General features: G+C 36.3%; 1 protein-coding gene across 1 annotated transcript; it reads left to right on the top strand.

Moving 5' to 3' along the window:
• Positions 1-18,675: 18,675 nt before the first annotated feature.
• LOC141451572 (uncharacterized) lies at positions 18,676-20,533 on the top strand. Its single transcript, XM_074123040.1, has one exon. The coding sequence runs from the start codon at positions 18,685-18,687 to the stop codon at positions 19,789-19,791; it is 1,107 nt and encodes a 368-aa protein (XP_073979141.1). The 5' UTR covers positions 18,676-18,684; the 3' UTR covers positions 19,792-20,533.
• Positions 20,534-22,790: the final 2,257 nt, after the last annotated feature.

The following is a 22,790-nucleotide window of genomic DNA, read 5'->3' as shown; positions in this document are numbered from 1 at the left end:
GATCAGATCAAAACTGGTAGAAGTACTGAGCAAGAACAAAGGGTGGGAGACCATCTGTCAGATTTCTGATATTATCAGTGGAACAGAAGTCACCTCAGAACATCGTGTACCCTTTACAACCAACGAGATAACTTCTTTCAGCAAGGCACCTATAACATCTGTAGATGTTGAACGATCTTTTAATCGTTACAAGTCCATCTTACGCCCAGATCGTCGTCACTTTACGTTCCAACATTTGAAATTTCATGTGGTTGAAAACAATTTCGAAGAGTGAAGTTTTCACAATTGAAAATTTAACACATCTTTTTATAAATAGTAAAAATGTTCTTTGTTGTATAAATCATTATAACTTGTAAAAACAAATTATTTTGTTCCTAATAAATTATTATAAATTGTAAAAATATTCTTTTCATAAAAAAAAAATGTCCATTTTACTTAAATATTCCAGAAAATATTTTAAGAAAATCACATATTTTCCACATAATTGACGGAAATAAATGCATATTTTAGTTAAATATTTGGCATTTTTAAATACATAAAAATCCGTTCCTTAGTTATGAAACATCAAACTAATTTATGAAATATTATTGTAAAATAATAGATTTTATAGTATATTGTGCACCGTTTTTAGTGACTGAATCATTAATCGACAAAAAATATTGCTAATTCTTGTTATTATTTTTTGCCAAGCTTTAAATCTAGATCATCTTCATGATTACTCTCGATGGAAATGTTGGATTTTCTTCTGTTCCCATAATTCTGGGCCGAACTTTCAACTCCACTGAACTGATGCTAGCGGAACTTTTCTTCAAGTTTCAGTTAATCCAGTGGGCAGTAATACTTATCAAACTTCTTTACCTTATCTCTTCTTTTGTATAAGTATGTGTGATAGTGTAATTTCTGCTTTTACACTCTCCCTATTTACCTGAAACAATACTTTTATGGTGAATGTTTGGCGACTTATAATTTGTAATCCAAAGCCTATTTCACAAAACTTTAATTTTTTTAATGAGTCACTATTGCCTTGAATTGAGTCTCTATCTATTGAATGTAATGTTACCTCACGTGTTTGTAGAGAAATCTGTCTGACCGGAACTGTCGTTTGTGTAAGAGGTGTTAGTTTCGTTTTGCCGTGAAATAGTCGTGAAATTTCACATGAAACTTGGTAAAACCGCTACTGAAACTTATCTTTTATTAAAAGAAGTTTATGGCGATGAATTTTTATCACGTGCGCAAGTTTTTGAGTGGTTCAAGCGTTTCCAAGATGGCCGAGAAGACGTGGGAGATGATGACCGCCTAGGTCCCCCTTCCACGTACAAAACGGATGAAAATATCGATTATAATTAATCAACATTACTACCGTGAGGTAAAGAAAAAACGACCCGATTTGTGGAAGAACAAGTCATGGGTTCTCCATCAAGACAACGCGCCGGCTCACCCTGCATTGTCTGTCAAGACGTTTCTAGCCAAGTACAACATCCCAGTTTTAGGCCTACCTGTCCCCATGTGACTTTTATCTGTTTCCCAAAGTCAAATCGGCATTAAAGAAACATGATTTCAGTCTGTTGAAGCTGTGAAAGAAAAAGCGGCAAGTGTCATGCAGGAGCTCATAGAGAAAGACTTCCAACACTGTTTCGAACAATGGTGAATTCGCATGAAGCGTTGTAGGGATAGGGGAGTGGTGTATATTGAAGGTGATAATAACTAAATACGTATAAACACAGCAATAGTCTCGTTATTTAATAGCGACACCTCGTAAATTAGAAAATATGCCCTAATAGTAATGCACAGAAAATCATTTCTTACACATAACTACAATTAACAAATCAACAAGCTTAACAATTAACCAAAAATAAGCATTTTTGTCAAACAGCAGCATTGAGCAATGTTACCAACTAGTGGATGGGTTTTTACGTTCCATTATACGCGTATCTTGTATTAGGTTCAAAAAAGTAAGAACGTGTTTCTTACCTCCAATTAATGGGGTACCATAAATAGTATTGTAATCAAGACTCAGATATGCATTCTCCTGGAATTAGATTAAAAATAATCAGTCTCGGTACTTAGTTTGGACTTTAACAAACTCAGGCCCAAGATCTTTTTCCTGTGACTTGCTTTATATGTTTGTATATGCTTACTTAGAGGATCTAACCTCTCCTGTTATTAATAAAAAGACAACAACTTGAGATATGCAGTTAAAAATAGAAATCAAAACTCCAATATACTACAAGGATGAATAGTAAAAGCATTACGAACAAGCTGAATAAATTACATCAGGCAATACCATGGAGAGAAGACTATAAACTAAGTAGAGGACACAAGTTGTTTTTTGTTTGCTGGTAAGATGTACTTTGATATTTTCTAGACAAAACTTTTGGTTCTGAACTCAAAGTTGTATCACATAACTAGCGTTCTTTCGCTAACCTTATTTCCAGTCTACAAGAGAAAGTGTTTTCAGAAAACTAAATATCTTTCTTTGGCACTAGGGTTAGGGACCCTAGAAGTGGCTTGATCGAGTTTTACAACTTCCAAAGGGCGAGTAAATAATCGAATCTATAGTTTTCTCTTTATAATATTATTATTATTATTTTCTTTACTTTTTCTTACTTGTAATTGTAAAGTTTTTTTTTTTAATCATTTATTTAGTTACAATCAACGCATTTTGCGTTATAAGCAACAATGATAACAATAAATAACACACATATCAGAGTGGAGAAGTTACCCAGTGGTAACACTCCATTAACATTCTAAATTCTACTGACTCTCTTCATCAGAGAGGAGATCGCGAGGCCACCTGTCTTTTAAGACGTCTGGAAGTGTTGTCTGAAAATGTTCTTGAAGATAGATGTTGTACCAGTGGATTGTGATGTGTTTGAATGTTAAGATGGAATTTTCTGTAACGTGTTTTTGCTACTTGTGTGAAAGGAATGTTCAAGTCTTTGTTTGATTGGTGACGTAGAAAGGAGCGTTTACTATAGAGCGAAGAATTTTAGATTGCAAGGACTGGATCTTTTGCAGATTTGAGCGTTTGGTTGAACCCCACAGTTCGATGCCATAAGCCCAGGCTGGCTTTAATATACTTACATATATAAGTCTTTTGTTGTCCAGAGTGAGTTTTGATCTGTTGTCGAGTAGTCTTTTCAGTTGTCGGAAGCGTCTATTGAGTTCTGTTCTCTTAAGTCGAGTGTGAGGGTTTCATGTAAGTCTTCCGTCAAGGTAAAGCCCAAGATAGCGGACTACGTTGACTTCTGGTAAAGGAAGAAAACTGTAAAAGACAGGAGGAAGAGTGATGCGTCGAAGAGTGAAAGTAATGTTTTGAGATTTTGTTTCGTTCAGTTTGATAGCTCATTTTTTGAACCATTTTTCTAAGGAGGTGAGGTGAGACTGAAGGTTTCTATGAGCTATTAATGGGTGTTTGTTAGTAGATAAGATGGCAGTATCGTCAGCATAGGTGAGAAGAGTAGTTTGAGGATGAGTAGGTATGTCTGAGGAGTAGATTGTGTACAGGATGGGGCCTAGTATGCTGCCTTGCGGAACTCCAGCGTCAGCATGGCTGAATGGAGAAAGAATAGTTCCTACCTTCACTCTAAAATGTCTGTCAGTCAAGTATGATTTCAAAATGAGGATATAGGTGGCTGGAAGGATGGTCTTGAGCTTCCAGTGAAGTCCAGTGTGCCACACCCGATCGAAAGCCTGCTTCACATCAAGGTACACCCCCAGAACAACACTCCTTCTTCTCAAGGGAGTTGGTAATTGTAAAGTTACGAATTACAGCTAGCGATGTGTTGAATTTTCAACTTCAAATGATTTGATCTTCACCTACGCAGATTAAACTGCGTTTCTTTCCTCACACTCTGTCGCTCTTTCATATAAACCCACGGAAATTAGAATTTGGTATCCAAATAGAAATTCCAGATAAATGAATGTAAATTACCAACAGATAAAATTTCCTTTGCACTAGATAACCTCTCCTGAAATACAATCAAGGCGTACTCCCTACTGTTGATGATGATCTCGGCCTTGGGCTCTAAAAAATAAAGGAAGATTGACGTACGACCTACTGTACAATACTTAAAAGACCTAGGGATACCTGCTTTTAGAAGTACAGTAATAGAATTACAAATGACTGAATACCAAACTTACTTTTTTAATTGGTTTTTTAAATGTTATTTCATCTGAATAAACGTCGCCGTGGGTGATCTAAAATAAAATAAATAGATACTGAAAATACATCAAAAAACTAGCTTTACATTGGACCGAAAAGCTGTCTTTTGTCTGAAGAAAAATCTTACTTTATACAGTTAAACGAACTTTTATTTTTTGTTTGAATAGGATAAAAAACGATGAGGATGAGTATAAGGGATGTAGTTTCTGCTAGCGCAATGGGAACTAGATATTAAAAAGTTGTAATATAAGCACCAGATAGAGTGATTATTAAAAATCTCTTTCGTCCATTTTTTTTTTTTTTTTTTTGATGATGAAAGTTGAAAGAGTGAAAGCAATTTAAAAAATAAATATCTGAGGAGATTTATAGTGATTCTGCAGAAGATTTACTGTAGAAGTATTTTTTTAATTTTATTAATTTTTTATGACCAATTATTAGATATTTTCGTAAAAAATAATGCGGTTACTGGTGCTGGGAAACCCTGACTGAAACAGTTAACCAGAGTTAAGCGCGGAATTTAGTTCTAAAAACAAAAAAAAACCACCACAGTGTGCGGAATTAAAATCAGACAATGACGTGTATCTTCGAACGCAGGGCAAAACAACCAAAAGTTTACAACGTCGTAATAGTCACAGCAGGCGACTTTTTCTGCAATTTCTGGGGCTTGAGATTAACAGAGCATTCTGTGCTCATTCAAAATCTTGTACCGCTTTACGTATGCATTGCCTAGTTAACTAGAGACACTAAGAGCTTTTACAAGGAATTAAAACTGCCCGGTAGGACAGTTGTATAAGGGTTGATCGTCAAAAACTGCACGAAAAAGCGTAACGTTGAAAAACACCACAACTTTGACAATTTTTTTCTCTTTTTCTACAAAACATAAAATTCCCAAATTTTCTTTACAATAAAGGGCAAACCCTCCTTTATAGCTGTAATTTTTTTGCAACAACCCAGATCTAATAGGTTTCGAGAAAAAAGTTGCCAAAAATGGGCAAAAACGGCTTTTTCAAAAAATGTTCTTGTTCTTGTTGTTGTTGTTGTTGTTCTTCTTCTTGTTACCTTTTTTGTAAACAACGTAGCGCCTAAACGCGCGAACCGATTTTCATGAATGAGGTATCATTCGATTCGGAATTTTATGTAGATGTGCCTTTTGGGGGTCTCGACTCTGTACATCGAATGGGGGAGGAGTTAGCCCTCTTTATGTAAGGCCCCCTCCAAAATTATTATTACTAATTACTCTGTAAATCTTGGCCCGATTATAATAAAATTTGGTAGGATGATAGGGTTAGGGCTCCCCTACGTAACAATAAAGCGGCGATCAGCTCTTACACTTTTTAAGAGGAAGTGTAGCAATCGTTTCAAGTTATCGACACGTGAACCGATTTTCATGAATGAAGTGTCATTCGAATCGAAATTTTGTACAGATTTGCACTTTAAAAGTCTCGACGCCGTGCCTCATAAGGAGGGGAGTTTGCCCCACCCAAATAAGGCCCTTTCTAAAACTATTATTACCAATATTTCTATAACGCTAAATCCGATTTTGATAAAATTCAGCTCGAATAAGTGGTTAAAGCTCCTCTACGTTGCTGATGCTCTTGCACCTACTAAGAGGAAGTACTGCAATCGTAGTTTATTTTTCTTACTCCTGTTAAAAGGAAGTACTGAAATCGCAGTTTAATTTTGTTATTTACGTACAAATACCTTCCTATGTTATTCAAAACGCTTTTTCAAAAAAATTGTTATTGAGGATGGTTTTGGGGAACGCAACTATAATCATTCTTTAAAAAGATCTCTCCATTGGTAGTTACGGTTCCGACTTAACACCTTATCAGATTATAATGATAGAATTGCTTATTCCAAATTTTAAAAAAATCTGTAAAGAAGATAGTAACTTTGTAAAATAGACAAAAAGGAAAATCTATCTAAAAGGTACAAAAATCTCCTTAACAAAAACTTACAGTTTAAAATGTTAAGTATAAGGGTTGATTAAACGCCAAAAGGTACACAAATCAGCGAGTACCCAACATTTCATTAATACTTCATTAATAGTTAAGTAATTCTACTGCATTAATTTTCATTAATAAGTTATTTTTTAGAATTCATTAGATGTCACAGACCCTTATGCTGGCCACTTCATTTATAATACTTTTTGTTATAATTATGATAAATCACGTATACATATATATATGTACATGCATGTTAAAGTAGAAAAAGACAAAGTTAGAGTCGGCTACTGTCTTGAATTCGTCTTACCGAAATATTCTTCCTATGTTATAAATAACTAGATATTACAGTCAATCTACAGTGCTACTTGAACATATATTTTGTAGACGAAAATGGCCAGCATAAGGGTCTGTGACATCTAATGAATTCTAAAAAATAACTTATTAATGAAAATTAATGTAGTAGGATTACTTAACTATTAATGAAGTATTAATGAAATGTTACTCGCTGATTTGTGTACCTTTTGGCGTTTAATCAACCCTTATACTTGACATTTTAAACTGTAAGTTTTTGTTAAGGAGTAGAAAAGAGCTTTGAATTTTGTGCAAAAAAATGAAATCATGTTCGTACTGGGGTCTGAACCTCTATCTAAGATAAAAACGGCATTGCATAAGGGTTGAGAGCTTCTACGAGTATTTGTGTGCGTAATTTCCAATCTCTGATGCGGAGACCAAACATGTACCAACCACTTATCGTTTGGCTGACTCCCACCACCTCCCTCCGTATAAAATACTTGGCAGTTCTATTGGTAAGATAAAGGAAACATCCCACCAAATAATATTCTTATTGTATTTTATTAAACTTTCGAGTTTTTATAGTTAATGGCAATTTTATATTTTTCACAACGAGTATACACGTCGAACGCACCGTAATAGAGATTTGATTTGACGTGTATACACCGCAAACGCGCTTAACTGGTAACACTCGCAAAATCCACAACGAACCCAGATCTAAAATTTCATCAATACAAATATCAATGGAGGGATTTTTTTTTTTAAGGGTTAGCGAATATTAGATTCTAAAGCGAAGATTCCTGGTTCGAATCCAGCTGGCCCTTAGATTTTCTGTTCCTAGGAGCTTCTTACAGCTCACTGTCCTGTGCTTAGTGTTGCTGGTAATGGAGACAACACGGCCGCCCTCTGTAAAAAAAGCTCCGGGCGCCAATAACCTCAGATGCTGACGCGCCTTAAATTTAAAGAAAAAGAATTACTGCCACCACGAAGGTCGTGGGAACAAATGGTGAATATTCAAGAAAACTTAGGTAAAAACAAAGTTCAGTAAAATCGTTTTTTAGGTTAATGAATTCTCCTCAGAACTAGCAGATTACCTAATAATATCAAATCGAAATACAGTTCTAACACATGCAGCTTTTAATCGATAATATTGTAATGTACATCATACTACATTTGGACATAATGCAGTTGAGATATCACAACACTCCTTAATGTTTAAAATGAAGATTCCAAACTCCAATGTAAACATACACGAACAGTATATTTATAATACAAAACAAAGAGATTGTTGTAACACTTAATTATACACCTACCCTAAAACACTACTTCTCGCCCAGAACAAAACTAGAACGTCACAATCTCCGGCTTCATCACAGCTTGGCTGTTACAATGCCAACATTACTGTTTTCATAACTTCGAGTGCTTGCCATTAATCAAGCACACTGGAGCCTGGAACAAATATTCATGTAAATAATTATTTTATTCCAGTTCATTATCAGCGAACAGATTTTACAGCATATTTCTAACTATGATATATAATTTCTTAATTATACTTTGCTATTAAAAATTTTAATTATATTTATTCATAACACTTTTCAAGCAAAAATAAATAAATTAAATAAACTAAATTGATGTCATTGAAGTTTTTTTATTTTTATTTATTTATCCTTTTATTGAAATTTACACCTGTACCTACAGGGTACAATAGGTAAATGCGATAAGTGTATAAACAATTAACGTGTCAAACGTGAAGGACGGCCATCCAGTGATGGCCGCCATTAGTCACCCAGTTGGTCACGGACCCAACGGCGCCTCAGCCGTCTTCGAGGATTGGAGGGTAGCGTAATTGAAGATAAGTTTGCAGCTAAAGGGTTGTGATGAAGTGAGAGTTTTTGGTGAAAATTTTTATATCAAATTTTGGCAAGTTCGGAGATGAGTGGAATTTGGAGATCTGTATGAATTGTGTGGTTGCTTACATAGAATGGAGCGTCTACTATACGGCGGAGTATTTTAGATTGGAGAGTTTGCAGTCTATTGATGTTGGATTTTTTAGCTGTTCCGTAAAGTTCGAGTCCGTAAGTCCATATTGGTGTGAGAAGAGCTGTATAGAGTCATCGTTTGTTCTGTAGTGAGAGTTTTGAGCGTTTGTCGAATAGTCTGGCTAGAAGTTTGTATCGTTTGTTTAGTTCGGTACGTTTAAGTCTCGTATGGGGGTTCCAGGTAAGTCTCTTGTCTAGGTACATTCCAAGGTACCGCACATGGTCGGCTGGTGGGATAGGTGTATGATGTAAGAAGACAGGTGGTGGAGTTTGACGTTTTAGTGTGAAGACTATGTATTTAGACTTAGTTGGGTTAATTTTTATTCGCCAGTTTTCTAACCAAGGTTCTATTGAGTGAAGGTGGGACTGTAGTGAGCGTACTGCGAGGATAGGGTCAGAGTGTGTGGAGAGAATGGCAGTGTCGACAGCGAAGGTGTAAATAGAGGTATTAAGGTTAGAAGGTAAGTCGGCAGTGTAGATTGTGTAAAGAAGAGGAGCTAAGACACTTCCCTGTGGCACACCAGCAAGGACAGGATAGATGGAAGAGTGAGTAGTGCCTTGAAGAACTTGAAAGAATCTGTCAGAGAGATAGGAGCTGAGTATGAGGTAATAAGTGCTAGGAAGAATGCGCTTTAGTTTCCACAGAAGACCTTCGTGCCAGACTCGGTCGAAGGCTTGCGATACATCGAGGAATACTCCAGCGCAGAATTGTTTCCGCTCGAGTGAAGTAGCGATGGTGTCTACAACACGATGGGCCTACTGGATCGTCGAATGGCATTTTCTGAACCCAAACTGATGGTCCGGTATAATTTCGAGAGGTTCTATAATTTCGTGGAGGCGTGGTAACAGAAGTCTCTCGAATATTTTGCCCAAGAGAGGCAGTAGGCTTATCGGTCGATAAGAAGAAGGTAGTTGGGTCGGTTTGTTGGGCTTAGGTCAGTGTGTATAGTCCAGGTTGGGAGACATAAAATGGAGAGTTTACGATAGTTCGAAGTATTTTAGATTGAAGAGACTGAATCCTTTGGAGATTGGAGCGTTTGGTTGAACCCCACAGCTCTATTCCATACGCCCAGATGAGTTTCAAAATAGAAGTATAAATCAGTCTTTTGTTGTCCAGAGAGAGTTTTGATCTATCGTCTAAGAGTCTTTTAAGTAGTCGATAGCGTCTGTTTAGTTCTGTTTTTTTTAAGTCTAGTGTGGGGACTACTGATCTTAACTCAAAAGTTTGTAATACAAAAATTATGAGGCTAAATTTGCCTACTTATATTTATGCTAAATAAAATTACTTATACTGAATTTGTAGCGTGATAAATTTGGTATTGTTTTGTAGATTTCCCCAAACAAATAGTTAATTAAACTCTGTAAATTATGAATTGGGAAACTAATTGTTCTATCAGAGGGTTGATATTAACACCCAAGTGAACATTATCATTTTACACTACGTTAACCTTTCGTAATATTCATTCTACTTGTTGAAATTATATCATGATTGTAAGGAATTTTAAATTACTATTATTATTTATTTTAAGGCTGTAATAGTGTGCAACTTAAAATATTCATTATTTTGATATGGTATTAAAAGTTAATTGTTTTTATTATTTTTTTTGTTTAAAGACGCGACATCTGAGGTCTTTGGCGTCCACAGTTTTTCTAGTGCACTTCTGGCCTCTGAAAGAATGTTCTCTCGTTATAGACAACATTGCCTATTACTGTACAATGATCTAGGAAGAGAAAATCTAATGGCTAGCTACTAAAACTCTAGATCTCCGCGTCGGAATTTATTATTATTATTATTTTTGATGGTTTTTAAGAATTTTAAGGAAATAAATAAAAAATTATTACTTATCCCCAAATTTTTCTTATTTTAAAACTCCTGATTTTTTTTCTTTAAGGGCACATATTTTTCCATAAAAATTTGTTGAACAAACTTCAAATTTAGTCGAATCAACAGAACTTAAATTGGGCACCAGCTAATTTGTTACAAGTCCATCTACTTATTCAGTTCCATCTTATTTCTAAACTAAAGTTGAATTATTCATGTAACTTAAATTATGAAAATTTGAATTGATGTAAATGAAATTTTTTCTTTTATTTACTAAATGGTTAAACAACATTATTTATAATAAAGGGTGATGCAAATCAAAGCAAAAGTAGTTCAATCTTATTAAATTAATTTATATTACTGATTATTTCAACATTTAGGTGAACGCCTAAAACTTAATTTATGTGTAATTTGCGATGGGAGGAATTTATTAAAGGAAACAGGAATTAGTGAAATATGTGCTCCTAGTTACCTCAGCCTCCGGACCTGAATCAATTATAGGCATGTTTTACATATTCATTATTATTTAGGTCTATCTGGAAGAACGCTAGGGCATATTTTCCTCTATACTGAACATTATACAATTATTTCTCTTCTGTAAAGTAATCTTTTATGAAAATACTTTAAGTAGCAAATAGAATCATTTGTTGGTACATAAAGTAAATTGATTGCGTAGTGAAAGAGTGGAAAATCCAATTTCAAAGAAAGGCTGCAGTCAGCAGAATGAAAGATGAAATTCACAGAAAAGAATACAGGAAAAATTTAAGAAAGGGAAAACATACTCACAGTTCGTTCAATTGAGTACCAGAGCTTTACGCTCTGAACACGTTGATCGGTGTTGTTCACAACATAGTCTTAGCGCAGTCCGCTAATCAATAACCGGCAATAGGGGTTCATGCAGACAGGAAGTTGCTCTCATTAAACAAATATAGCTGTCTTAGTGTATTCTAGAATTAACATAACCATGCTTATGCAGTCAGATAGTCTCTTTCATTTAACATATTCAGCTCAGTCTTAGTGCATTCTAGATTTAACAATGATTTTACACTCAGATAGTCTCTCTAATTTAACATATTCAGCTCAGTTTTAATGCATTCTAGAACTGACCAGCAAAAATGCTTACGCAGTCAGATAGTCTCTCTCTCATTTAACACATTCAGCTCAGTCTTACTGCATTCTAGATTTAACAATGCTTTTGTATTCAGATAGTCTCCCTCATTTAACATATTCAGCTCAGTTTTAATGCATTCTAGAACTGACCAGCAAAATGCTTACGCAGTCAGAGAGTCTCTCTCATTTAACACATTCAGCTCAGTCTTAGTGCATTCTAGATTTAACAATGCTTTTACACTCAGATAGTCTCTCTAATTTAACATATTCAGCTCAGTTTTAATGCATTCTAGAACTGACCAGCAAAATGCTTACGCAGTCAGATAGTCTCTCTCATTTAACACATTCAGCTCAGTCCTGATGCATTCTAGATTTAACAATGCTTTTACACTCAGATAGTCTCTCTAATTTAACATATTCAGCTCAGTTTTAATGCATTCTAGAACTGACCAGCAAAATGCTTACGCAGTCAGATAGTCTGTCTCATTTAACACATTCAGCTCAGTCTTAGTCCATTCTAGATTTAACAACGCTTTTACACTCAGATAGTCTCTCTAATTTAACATATTCAGCTTAGTTTTAATGTATTCTAGAACTGACCAGCAAAAATGTTTACGCAGTCAGATAGTCTCTCTCATTTAACACATTCAGCTCAGTCTTAGTGCATTCTAGATTTAACAATGCTTATGAAGTCAGATAGTCTCCCTAATTTACCATATTCAGCTCAGTTTTAATGCATTCTAGAACTGACCAGCAAAAATGCTTACGCAGTCAGATAGTCTCTCTCATTTAACACATTTAGCTCAGTCTTAGTGCATTCTAGATTTAACAATGCTTATGAAGTCAGATAGTCTCTCTAATTTAACATATTCAGCTCAGTTTTAATTCATTCTAGAACTGACCAGCAAAAATGCTTACGCAGTCAGATAGTCTCTCTCATTTAACATATTCAGCTCAGTCCTGATGCATTCTAGAATTAACTATCAAACATGCTTATGTAGTCAGGCAATCATTTTAATGAAACCGTTGTTTCAACCATGCTTGTTGTTTGTTTAATGCTTTATTGAAATCAATTGAGATTAATCGTTTTAGATTATTGCAATACATTAAGTTATTACATTCTACACGATCATTTTAAACAGTAATAATTATTACAGTCATTAAACTGTTCTGATAATATTCTAATCTTAATATATTCATTGTCTAAATCTAATGTGTTATATGACAGTAATTATCCCCAATATATCATTCGTGGCTATTAAAATAGAACGCATTCCAGGGATATAGATTAATATCCCATTATTCATAGTTGGATTCTCCTAAAGTACGATGTCTGGAAGTCAAGTTTATTTGTTTTTTTTAAAGTGGTGGAATTATCGCAGTAGTATCAAAGTTTCGAAATTGAGTTCCTGTAGGAAATACTGCTGTTGACAAAAGCAGAACTTGAAACAAACAGTTTTTTTGCACCAATTATGTTGGTTTGGAGCAAAAATTAAAAACAAAAAATAAAGATAAAACTTGATATCGGGAATTCCCACAAACTAATGCAATTTTTTCTCTTTTCCAAATTTTTTAAAAATTACTCCAACTTTCTATACTACTTGCTCACCTAAATGACTAATTATTTTTGTCGTTTTCCTCAGTTATTTTTGGTTTTTCCTACAACATATCTTTAAAAAATTAACTGTTTTGTCAAATCCATAATAATAAAGAATTTTGTAAGGTTTGTTGGAAGCTAAAGTTAAAAATTAAATTTTAATGTAACTTTATGGAATTGATTTTTTATATTATAAACATTTTCTAGAAAATGGCAGTATAAACTTTATATTTTGGATTTGATCTACTCCATTCTTTTATTTGAAACATTAGAATAAAAAATCTTGATAAGTAATAATTTTAATATTGTAAGTGACAACCTCTAACCCAAAAATTATTATTTACTGCGCACACCTCAATAGTAAACAAATCGTGATTAAAAAAACCAACTGTGGCTGTGTCATGGTCACGATCATGTTTTGTACGTGAATACGTTCACTGTCACTATTTTACACTAATGTTTCATACACAATGGATAGATTGTGACGACAGCTGACGTTTAAAACTTAAACGACATTACAGCTTCTCCGAGTCAAAAGTTAGACTAATTGCAAATCTTGATACGCAGCAAAATGATCTCAAAATGGCGGCGCTTCCCCCTCCACCGCGCACGATGCGTCACAGTCCTCGCTTAACGTCATGAATTCTTTGATCCTTTAGCTTTTGGATGTAGACGATAGATTGGAAACTATAATGCCAAACTGTATCCCCCGATTTTGTTATCGTTAGGTTTTTTGGATTGCCTCCATATGATAGCAAATTTAAAGACGTGTTCACGTCAAAATTCTTCAATCACTACTGATTGAATTTTGAACTTATGGTCCTAAATTTAGGATTTAATAATTGATAAATTATTTGGCGACAGCAGAAAAAATAAAACATTATTCATTTGTAATAATTACACATTTAAGTGCAGAATTCGTTTGTCAATATGGAATACAATAACAATGTTTTAACATATAAAATATACATTCGCATAGAGCATATTATTCATTCAAATGTTAGAATTCGCACCGCAGTCGAGATAATATTTACTTCTTAGTATGATAAGTTATTCAAGGGCATGTGATATACCGCATTGGAACGAATACTTTATCAGACCAATAATTTAGTTTGGTTAGTTTATTATTCATTATTTGGAATTTTCAATTAACGGATTTGAATTTATTTGAACATATTCAAAGTTGTTATATTGTGTAATTTTGTTTTTAAATTCTAGATTAAACTGAGCCGTGCAATCACACCTAAATCTTCTCGAGCCTTGGCCGCAAAAGTGGAGAATCAAAGTGAACGAATTGAAATCTAAATACATAGTATTCACTCTAAACAAGAAAACTCTCCTTCCTTTCTCCTTCCACAATACTTCTATAAGCCCCTGCAGGGCCGGGGATAGAATAGGCCTGCTCCCGTCCAGGATGTCGTAAAAGGCGACTAAAGGACTACGCAGGGGCGGCTGGTATACAGCCGTATGGGTCTAGCGAACCCACGGAACCCGAGCTCAATACCACGCACACACATATCAACAAAACACACACATCTTTCACACACAAACACTCACACTTTACAGATACCCCCTAAATCCCAGTGTTAGGTCCCGAGCTGGGAGGTTTGTGGGCAGGGGTATCGGCCCACTGATCGGCCCCGCTGAGTACCAGGCCAAACTCAGTGAGTAATTTGGTCTTCCCTGCGGTAAGGGCGCACTGCCGTAGGGTGATATTTAGAGCGTCCCATCTCGTGGGAACTATATGTTACCTTCCACAAAAAATATTTCATCAGGCGTTATAGAACAGAATGAAGCATCAGCTTCATTTAAGAAAATAAACAAAGGAAATGTATTAGATCCGAGAGTAGTATTTTCCGGATCTAATACAGAAAGTCAATTTCTAGTTATGAGATGTCTAGAAGAAGGGAAAACTTTTGAACCTTTTTGGCCATACAAAATCTTTAGTTTCCTAAAGAATGTTTGCCCAGGAACTAAGACAAAAAAACTGAGAAATGGTTCCTTATTAATCAAGACGACGGATAATGAAAGGGCCAAGTCTTTACTTAGTGTAGAAAATTATGAAGGTATGAAAGTCAAAGTGGAATACCATAGAAGTTTGAACTACTCCAAAGGGGTAGTCTCAAGCTATGACTTGTTGCACTGCACGGAGGAAGAGATCTTAAGTGAATCAAAGTCGCAAGGAGTAGTCGAGGTAAAACGTTTATTCAAAAGAACATTTGGAGAGATAAAGCCTACTCCCGCACTTATCTTAACTTTCGAGGGATCCCAACCTCCGGAAAGGATAACCGCTGGCTTTCTATCCCTGCCGGTACGACATTATATCCCTAACCCACTTAGATGCTTCAAGTGCTGGTCACTTGGACACATAGCAGCTGGTTGCACGTTAGGTGACCGCTGTAAGATGTGCTCAGCTCCTCTGCACCAGAATGAGTGTCCGACTACGCCGGTCTGTATAAACTGTAACGGTCCACACTCATCCGTATCAGCTGACTGCGAAAAATTTAAAAAAGAGAAGAGAATCCAAGAAATCAAAGTAAAGGAATGTATCAGCTATAATGAGGCGTTGAAAAAAGTTAAAGCAGAAACTACCAGAGCAGTCACTTATGCAGAAAGTGTAAAAGGAAAAGAAACGAAGGACAGAAATTTGGAAGAGCTGGTGACCCGCCTAACAGCAGTTGTCGAAACTCTAGCTAAGAGCATCGGCAAACTAGAAGAAAATTACGAAAAAATACTTAAAAAACTAGAACCAGAAAGTGGAAAAATAATAGTAGCTATGGAAAAAGACAATGAATCCCAACCACAAAAGATGGAGGTGGTCAAAATAGAGTCCGGAAAAGACTTAGCCCCTCCAAGACAAAAACGTCCCCAAAGCTCAGGATTCTCTTCCAAGGGAACAAATAGTATCATATCCCCTCCGAGAAAAATCCAAAATAAAACCGAAGGCAGGAGAGAATTAAGAAGCAACGCTTCATCAAATTCTTCCTTGCTTAGCGTTGAAGATAAAGATATGGAGGGTATGGACGTAGAAACGCTAAGAAAAATAGTTACTGACCTTAGAAAGAAAGGAAAAGGGAAGAAATAAAGTAGAACCTAAAACTAGGTTCTATTTTATATATTCTATAATTTACAAAATGATTCTGCAGTGGAATATTCGCGGCTTCTACCGAAATTTAGAAGAACTAAGGCTACTGGTAAATAGATATAATCCGAGAATTATATGTCTTCAAGAAACGAACTTTAGAGATATAGACAACCCAATTCTGCGGGGATACCAAGTATTCCATGCAGATTGTCTCTCAGGCAGCAGAGCCTGTGGTGGAGTGGCAATCTTTGTTAAAAGCGAGTTGTACTGCGAGGATGTCGTCAGTATTATGAATAATGTGCAAGCGATATATCTCACAGTATATATGCCCCGGAAAGTAACCGTATGTAATGTCTATATACCACCCGCGAATAACATAACTAAGCCGGAACTGCTCAGGCTTATTCGGGCATTACCATCGCCTTTTATAATTTTGGGTGATTTCAACGCGCACCACACTATGTGGGCCTCGAACCATGTAGGCCACCGAGGCAGAATCATTGAAGATATCCTAATAACAGAAAATATTGTACTATTAAATAAACAAGAAGCCACGCACTTTAATAGTAGCAATGGTACTCTTTCAGCCATCGACCTAGCCATGTCTTCGCCAGCACTGGCGCCATTCCTGGACTGGAATGTCCACAGTGACTTGTGTGGAAGTGATCATTTTCCAATGTTGATAAGTTGCTCAGTTGATACACCCAATAAACGTATGGCACCCAGCTGGTCTATAAAGCAGGCAGACTGGGATAAGTTTACTTCGCTGGCGAACTTCGCTAGACGAGAATTTCCAGATATTGATACGGAACTAGAATATATTACCAATGTTCTAAACGGAGCAGCAGAGGCTTCGGTACCCCGAACCAGCACTTTTCCAAAAAAGCCCCCTGCCCCTTGGTGGAACGAAAACTGCAAAACTGCTATTAAAGAACGAAAAAAGGCCCTTAGAACTTTCCGTAATCAGCCTTCAGAAGAAAATCTATCAAGATATAAGATACTAAGATCTAGAGCAAGGAGGACTATAAAGGAGAGTCGCAGTAAATCCTGGAGAGAGTTTGTATCTGGTATGACGCAATCCACCCCAGCAACTGAAATCTGGAGGAAAATTAAAGCAATTATTGGAGCTAGAACAGATAACCTAATAGCTGACCTGAAGGTAAATGGTTACATCCGAGCGAGTGATTCGCAAAAAGCAGAGACGCTAGCCGAAACCTTTGCTACCGTTTCCCTAACTGACAATTACGCACAGGAATTCCTATCTAATAAAAGGGAAGAAGAGAATGTCATTGACTTCTCTGATAGTCAGGACAGAAATTATAATATGCCCTTTAAATTCTGGGAGTTAGAAGCCTCTTTATCGAAGTCCAAAGCTACATCTCCAGGAGCGGACAATATCCACTATTATTTTCTAAAGCACCTCACAAAGAAGAACAAACTTTATGTGCTTAGTTTCTATAATAAAATTTGGGAATCAAAGAAATTCCCCGAAGCTTGGAACCTAGCAATTACTATCCCCATCTTAAAGGAAGGCAAAGACAAATCAGACCCTCATTCATATCGGCCAATAACGCTGACAAGTTGTTTATGCAAGACTTTGGAAAGAATGGTGAACACCTGATGACGCCTAATTTGGTACTTGGAGACGCACAAACTTCTGAGCAGGTACCAGACAGGTTTCAGACATAACCACAGCACAATGGACCCTTTAGTTATTCTGGAGAATGCTATCCAAAATGCTTTCTTGAAAAAGGAACATGTAGTCGCCGTTTTCTTTGACATAGAGAGAGCATTTGATAGGGTTTGGAGATACGGTAACCTGAAACAACTTAATAATTGGAATATAAGAGGGAATCTTCCATGCTTCATTCAAAATTTTTTAAAGCAGCGTTTGTTTAGAGTAAGGGTTAATGGAACATTGTCATCTCCTTTTGTACAAGAAAATGGTGTCCCTCAAGGAAGCATTTTAAGCCCAACTTTGTTCCTTATTGCTATAAATAGCATTTTGTACTGTATGGAGACTTCGGTCCAGGGAATACTGTATGCTGACGATTTAGTAACCTTCTGTACCGCTCCTAACCCCTTAGCCGCAGAAGAAAGACTACAAACTACAATCGAAGGTTTGGAACGTTGGTCAGGAAAAAATGGTTTGCGTTTCTCCCCCAACAAAAGTACTTGTATGCACTTCCACAGAACACGTAAGGTACATCCTACAATCAGATTAAACCTTGATGGAAGGAGTGTACCTTGTCTCGACAAAGTCAGATATCTAGGAATAACGCTTGATCAAAAACTAAGTTGGCGCCCTCACTTAGTAGATTTGAAACCGAGGTGCGTTCGAAAGTTAAATGCCATAAAAGTAGTAAAAGGAACTTCCTGGGGAGCAGACCGGCAGAGCATGATGAACTTCTATAAAGCCTTTATCCGTTCGAAGTTGGATTATGGGAGCATCGTTTATAGTTCGGCCAGAGACTCTGTATTGAGAATAATAAACCCTATAAACAATGAAGGGATCCGTCTGGCAACAGGCGCACTAAGAACTAGTCCCGTGGACAGTCTGTATGCGGAAAGTGGAGAGACGCCACTGGATGTTCGGAGAAACATACTTATGTGTAACTATGCGGCACGGATGTTGCCGCTTACTGAACATGTTGCCTATAATAGTGCATACCTACCACAATTCAGCAATCAGTATTGTACACACACAGGCACCAAACCGCTAGGAGTCCGACTAGCAAAACTACTTCTAGAGCATCGCATTAACGTCCCCCAAACAATGAGTGAAACTCCCAATAAGATAGAACCGTGGGTAATGAATAGCCCAATAGTGGACTATTCGCTCCATCGTTTTAAAAGAGGCAATACCCCAGATTATATTTATAGAACCTTGTTTCTGGAAAGGACCAATAAATACAAAAACTATAAACAGGTTTTCACAGACGGATCCAAAACGGGAAGTGGTGTGGGTTCAGCTTTTATGATCGATGGTGTAGCACACGGGTACTCGTTGAATAATGTCGCCAGTATATTTACGGCGGAATTATTTGCCATTAAAAAAGCAATGGAGTACTTATTGAATAGTAAAGAAAAGAAAATTATTATCTGTTCTGATTCAAGAAGTTCTCTGGAGGCAATATGCAAATTAGATACGGACAACAAGCTGATCCAGTCCATACATACGCTGCTATACTCCTCTGTACGCAGTCACAAATCAGTCATTTTTCTGTGGATCCCGGGTCACACTGGGATAAGTAACAATGAAGCCGCTGACAGGGCTGCTAAAGATGCCACGTTACTGAACGATAAGTATGAAATTATTCTGCCCTCAGACTGGAAAAGTTTTCTTAGACCAAAAATTATGTCCCAGTGGATAAGAGACTGGGAATTAGTTCCTCTAACTAACAAATTGAGGAATATAAAGTCAACACCAATGAAGTGGGTAACATCATGTCGAAACACTCGCCGTGAGGAGGTGGTGTTATCCAGGTTGAGGATTGGCCACACGCTATTTACCCATGGTTACATCTTCAAAAGAGAAGAACCACCTATTTGCTCTGAGTGTAATAACGTCCCTTTAACTGTACGCCATATCCTGGTTGAATGCCCCAAGTATTCCAGAGCTAGGCAAAAGTGTAACATTTCCTCACAAATGGAAGAAGTATTGAAGGACGATGAAAACAGCGTACAAAACACTCTGCGATTTCTGAAGGATATTAATGTTTTTAATTCAATGTAACAATAGACACTTTACTACGCGAGGTCACTTTTAACATACAAACTTATAGAAATCGGTATTTTACAAAAGTTAGGTACAGTAAAAATAACAGTAGTATTTGATAATAGTAACAATTTAGGAAGGAGTAGGTTAGGCAGTGTGAATGTGTGTGTGAAAGAGGTTGTGGGGGGGGCCAATATCGGGGCAGGGGTGGCAAACTTTTGTCTTCTTGTCTCGCAGGACGTCTTCCTGCACTTTCTCGGGAGCCACTGCTTTCTAGGACGGGTGGGTCTGTGTCGGGATTGGCACCCTGGCACGCGTATGAATGGGCTGCGTAAATGTAAATAGATTTAGGATTGTAAATGAGTGAGAGGAATATAGAGTACTCCACTCAATGTATATATAGGAATATAACTATTAGGATGAATGTATTTATTAGGATGAATGTATTTATTAGGATGATTGTATTTATTAGGATGATTGTATTTATTAAGATGATTGTATTTATTAGGACGAATGTAATTAATAAGATGAGTATATGAGTGTACATATAAATGTGTAAATAGGTTTTTTTAAAATTTAGGTTAGATCTCTATGGGGTGCGAGGAATATCGAGTACTCCACCCCAACATTAGTTGGTTAGGTTAGAAGAAAATAGGAGTTAGGCCAACCGTTAGGTTTGTATCGATCAGATTGACTAGGTTAGGCTGTGTAGTAAAGTGTCTATTCTACAGTATAGTTTAGGTGCAAAGGACCCTTGTTGTTGCGCACCTTACAAACCCCCCCCCCCCAAAAAAAAATACTTCTATACCAATTACTAACCAAGTACGATATCTCGGACTACATCTTGACAAACGACAAACTTGGGACCCCCACACGAGACTCAAACGAACTGACCTCAATCTGAGGTATAAAATGTTGAAAAGACTACTCGACAACCGTTCAAAACTGACCCTGACAAACAAACGAACACTATATACCGCTCTACTTGCCCCAATATGGACGTACGGAAAACAACTCTACGGAAGCGCTAAAAAATCGAACATCAACCGACTTCAAACCTTACAGTCTAAAATCCTGAAACAATTGTTAACGCTTCCTTCTACGTCTCCAATCACACAATACACTCTGATCTAAATATTCCTCTCGTCTCTGAAATAGCCCTGATCTCGGATACACAAAACTCCACTCAAATCTACACAGTCATTACAACCCTTTGATCCACAACATGTCTACTCTACAACACTTCCTTCAAATCCACAGCGCAGACTAAAGCGGCGGTGGCCACGCAACCTTCTCAACATATAACGCTAATCTCCTAGGATGGTTGCTGTGTAAGCTTGCCAATCTGGCTAACTAACGGCTTCCATCACTGGATGGTTCACTTCACTCATGTCTCTGAGTGTACACGCATGTGCGCGTGTATGTATGTGCATATATGTATAACATATATACGTGCATGTGCACTTGCGCTGTCCTCCTCATCTCTTCTGCTTGTTGTAATTAATTATAGTCGCACAATAAACAAAAAATAATACAAAATATTAAACTATCACTTTACTTTATCGATTATAAGTGGGTAAATCGTTGGCATGTATCTTGGTAAATCTAAGATGTATTAAATAAATTTACAATTGAATAAAAGTATTCATTATTAAGAAGATCAGCCATTTAAGGATACATAATTTTAATTTCCTTAAAATGATTATGAGCTGTTATACTGACTTTATTCCATTTTTAAAAACCCAAGTTTAAACAAATAAACAATAGTTATTATTATAAAGAATGAGAAATATTTTAGTTAACGTTTGGCTGCAAACAGTAAGCTTAGAAGGATGAATTTTGAAAGAAGTAGAATTCCGCATTTCTAGATCTGATAGGAGGAGAAGTTGTCTTACTTCTTTTTCCATCAACTTGGATTATCCTGGTTCAAACCCCTTTGTCAGAAGTAAATCTGTACCTTCAGACATTTACTAAATCCTTTGAAGCCGATGAAGAGTGCACAACCTCCCAAACAAATCGCCCCAACCTCTACTAACGGACATAGGATTCCTCTCTCTATACCATATTTCAACTAAGAACATCTCCTCCTACAATATATATATGTATTTTTCTCTTCATAACAACATCCGCGCCGACAAGAACCACTGGTATTTCTTCTCGATTTGGTTTTCTTCGATGATTTCTAACATTAAAGGAAATACATTAAATATCACGCACTCTTCATCACAAAAGGAAATAACCAAAAATGTTTTGGGTGAATCCACTCGTACGACTTCCTCCTATCATTACTCTAAAGTTCTAACCCATACATTTTTTCAAAATTCCAATTTGGGCGCCATATGTCACCATTTTGCCAACCCATTTTATAAGTCCTCTAAAGTGTTGAAGCAGAATCATTTTTTAAATAAATGAAACAATCATCTGAACAAATATATATTTTAAATGATTGTATTTTTTTATTCTTTTCATCAGAGCTTTTATTTTTTTGGATCAACAATATAAATTCAATAATGTAGATGAATAAATCATATAACAGGCTGCAGATTGCAAAGCGATGTGATAACTGGTGTCTCTGATTAAAAACTGTCAATCATACATCTCTGGTTTGTTTTCACTCAAACCTTCAACTACAATAAATCCAAGACAGATAAAAATGGTTTAAATTTACAATTCCCTTGTGCACAGGTAAATCTATACAAACCTGTTCTATTTTAGAATAAATACCTTTATGCCTACACTAACGATTTATGTAATCGATTATCGATAATTTATTATTTAATAATACAATTATAAATTATTAATATTAATACACACCAACTCTGTCTGAGGTTCTCTCCTCTTTGCGTAGATTGCAATGAGGAGGAGGATTTCAAACATATAATAATGATATGTCCACGTTATGTAGTAGAAAGGAAACGAATGTTTGACGACTTTTACAGGTATTTAGATGCACCATTTCGCTACAAAGACATAATATTCTCCACCAACATCTATGTACTTAAATCTTTAGCAGAGCT

Source organism: Rhodnius prolixus, unplaced genomic scaffold, assembly GCF_049639745.1.
Source record: "Rhodnius prolixus isolate KJV_2025 unplaced genomic scaffold, Rpr scaffold_8, whole genome shotgun sequence".
Lineage (NCBI taxonomy): Eukaryota > Metazoa > Arthropoda > Insecta > Hemiptera > Reduviidae > Rhodnius > Rhodnius prolixus.
Note: the sequence above shows the minus strand (reverse complement) of the source record. Positions and strands in the feature narration are given on the sequence as shown.

Bases quoted from the DNA above. Each gene is read 5' to 3' on its own strand.
- LOC141451572 (XM_074123040.1), top strand. From the start codon at position 18,685: ATGTTGCCGCTTACTGAACATGTTGCCTATAATAGTGCATACCTACCA.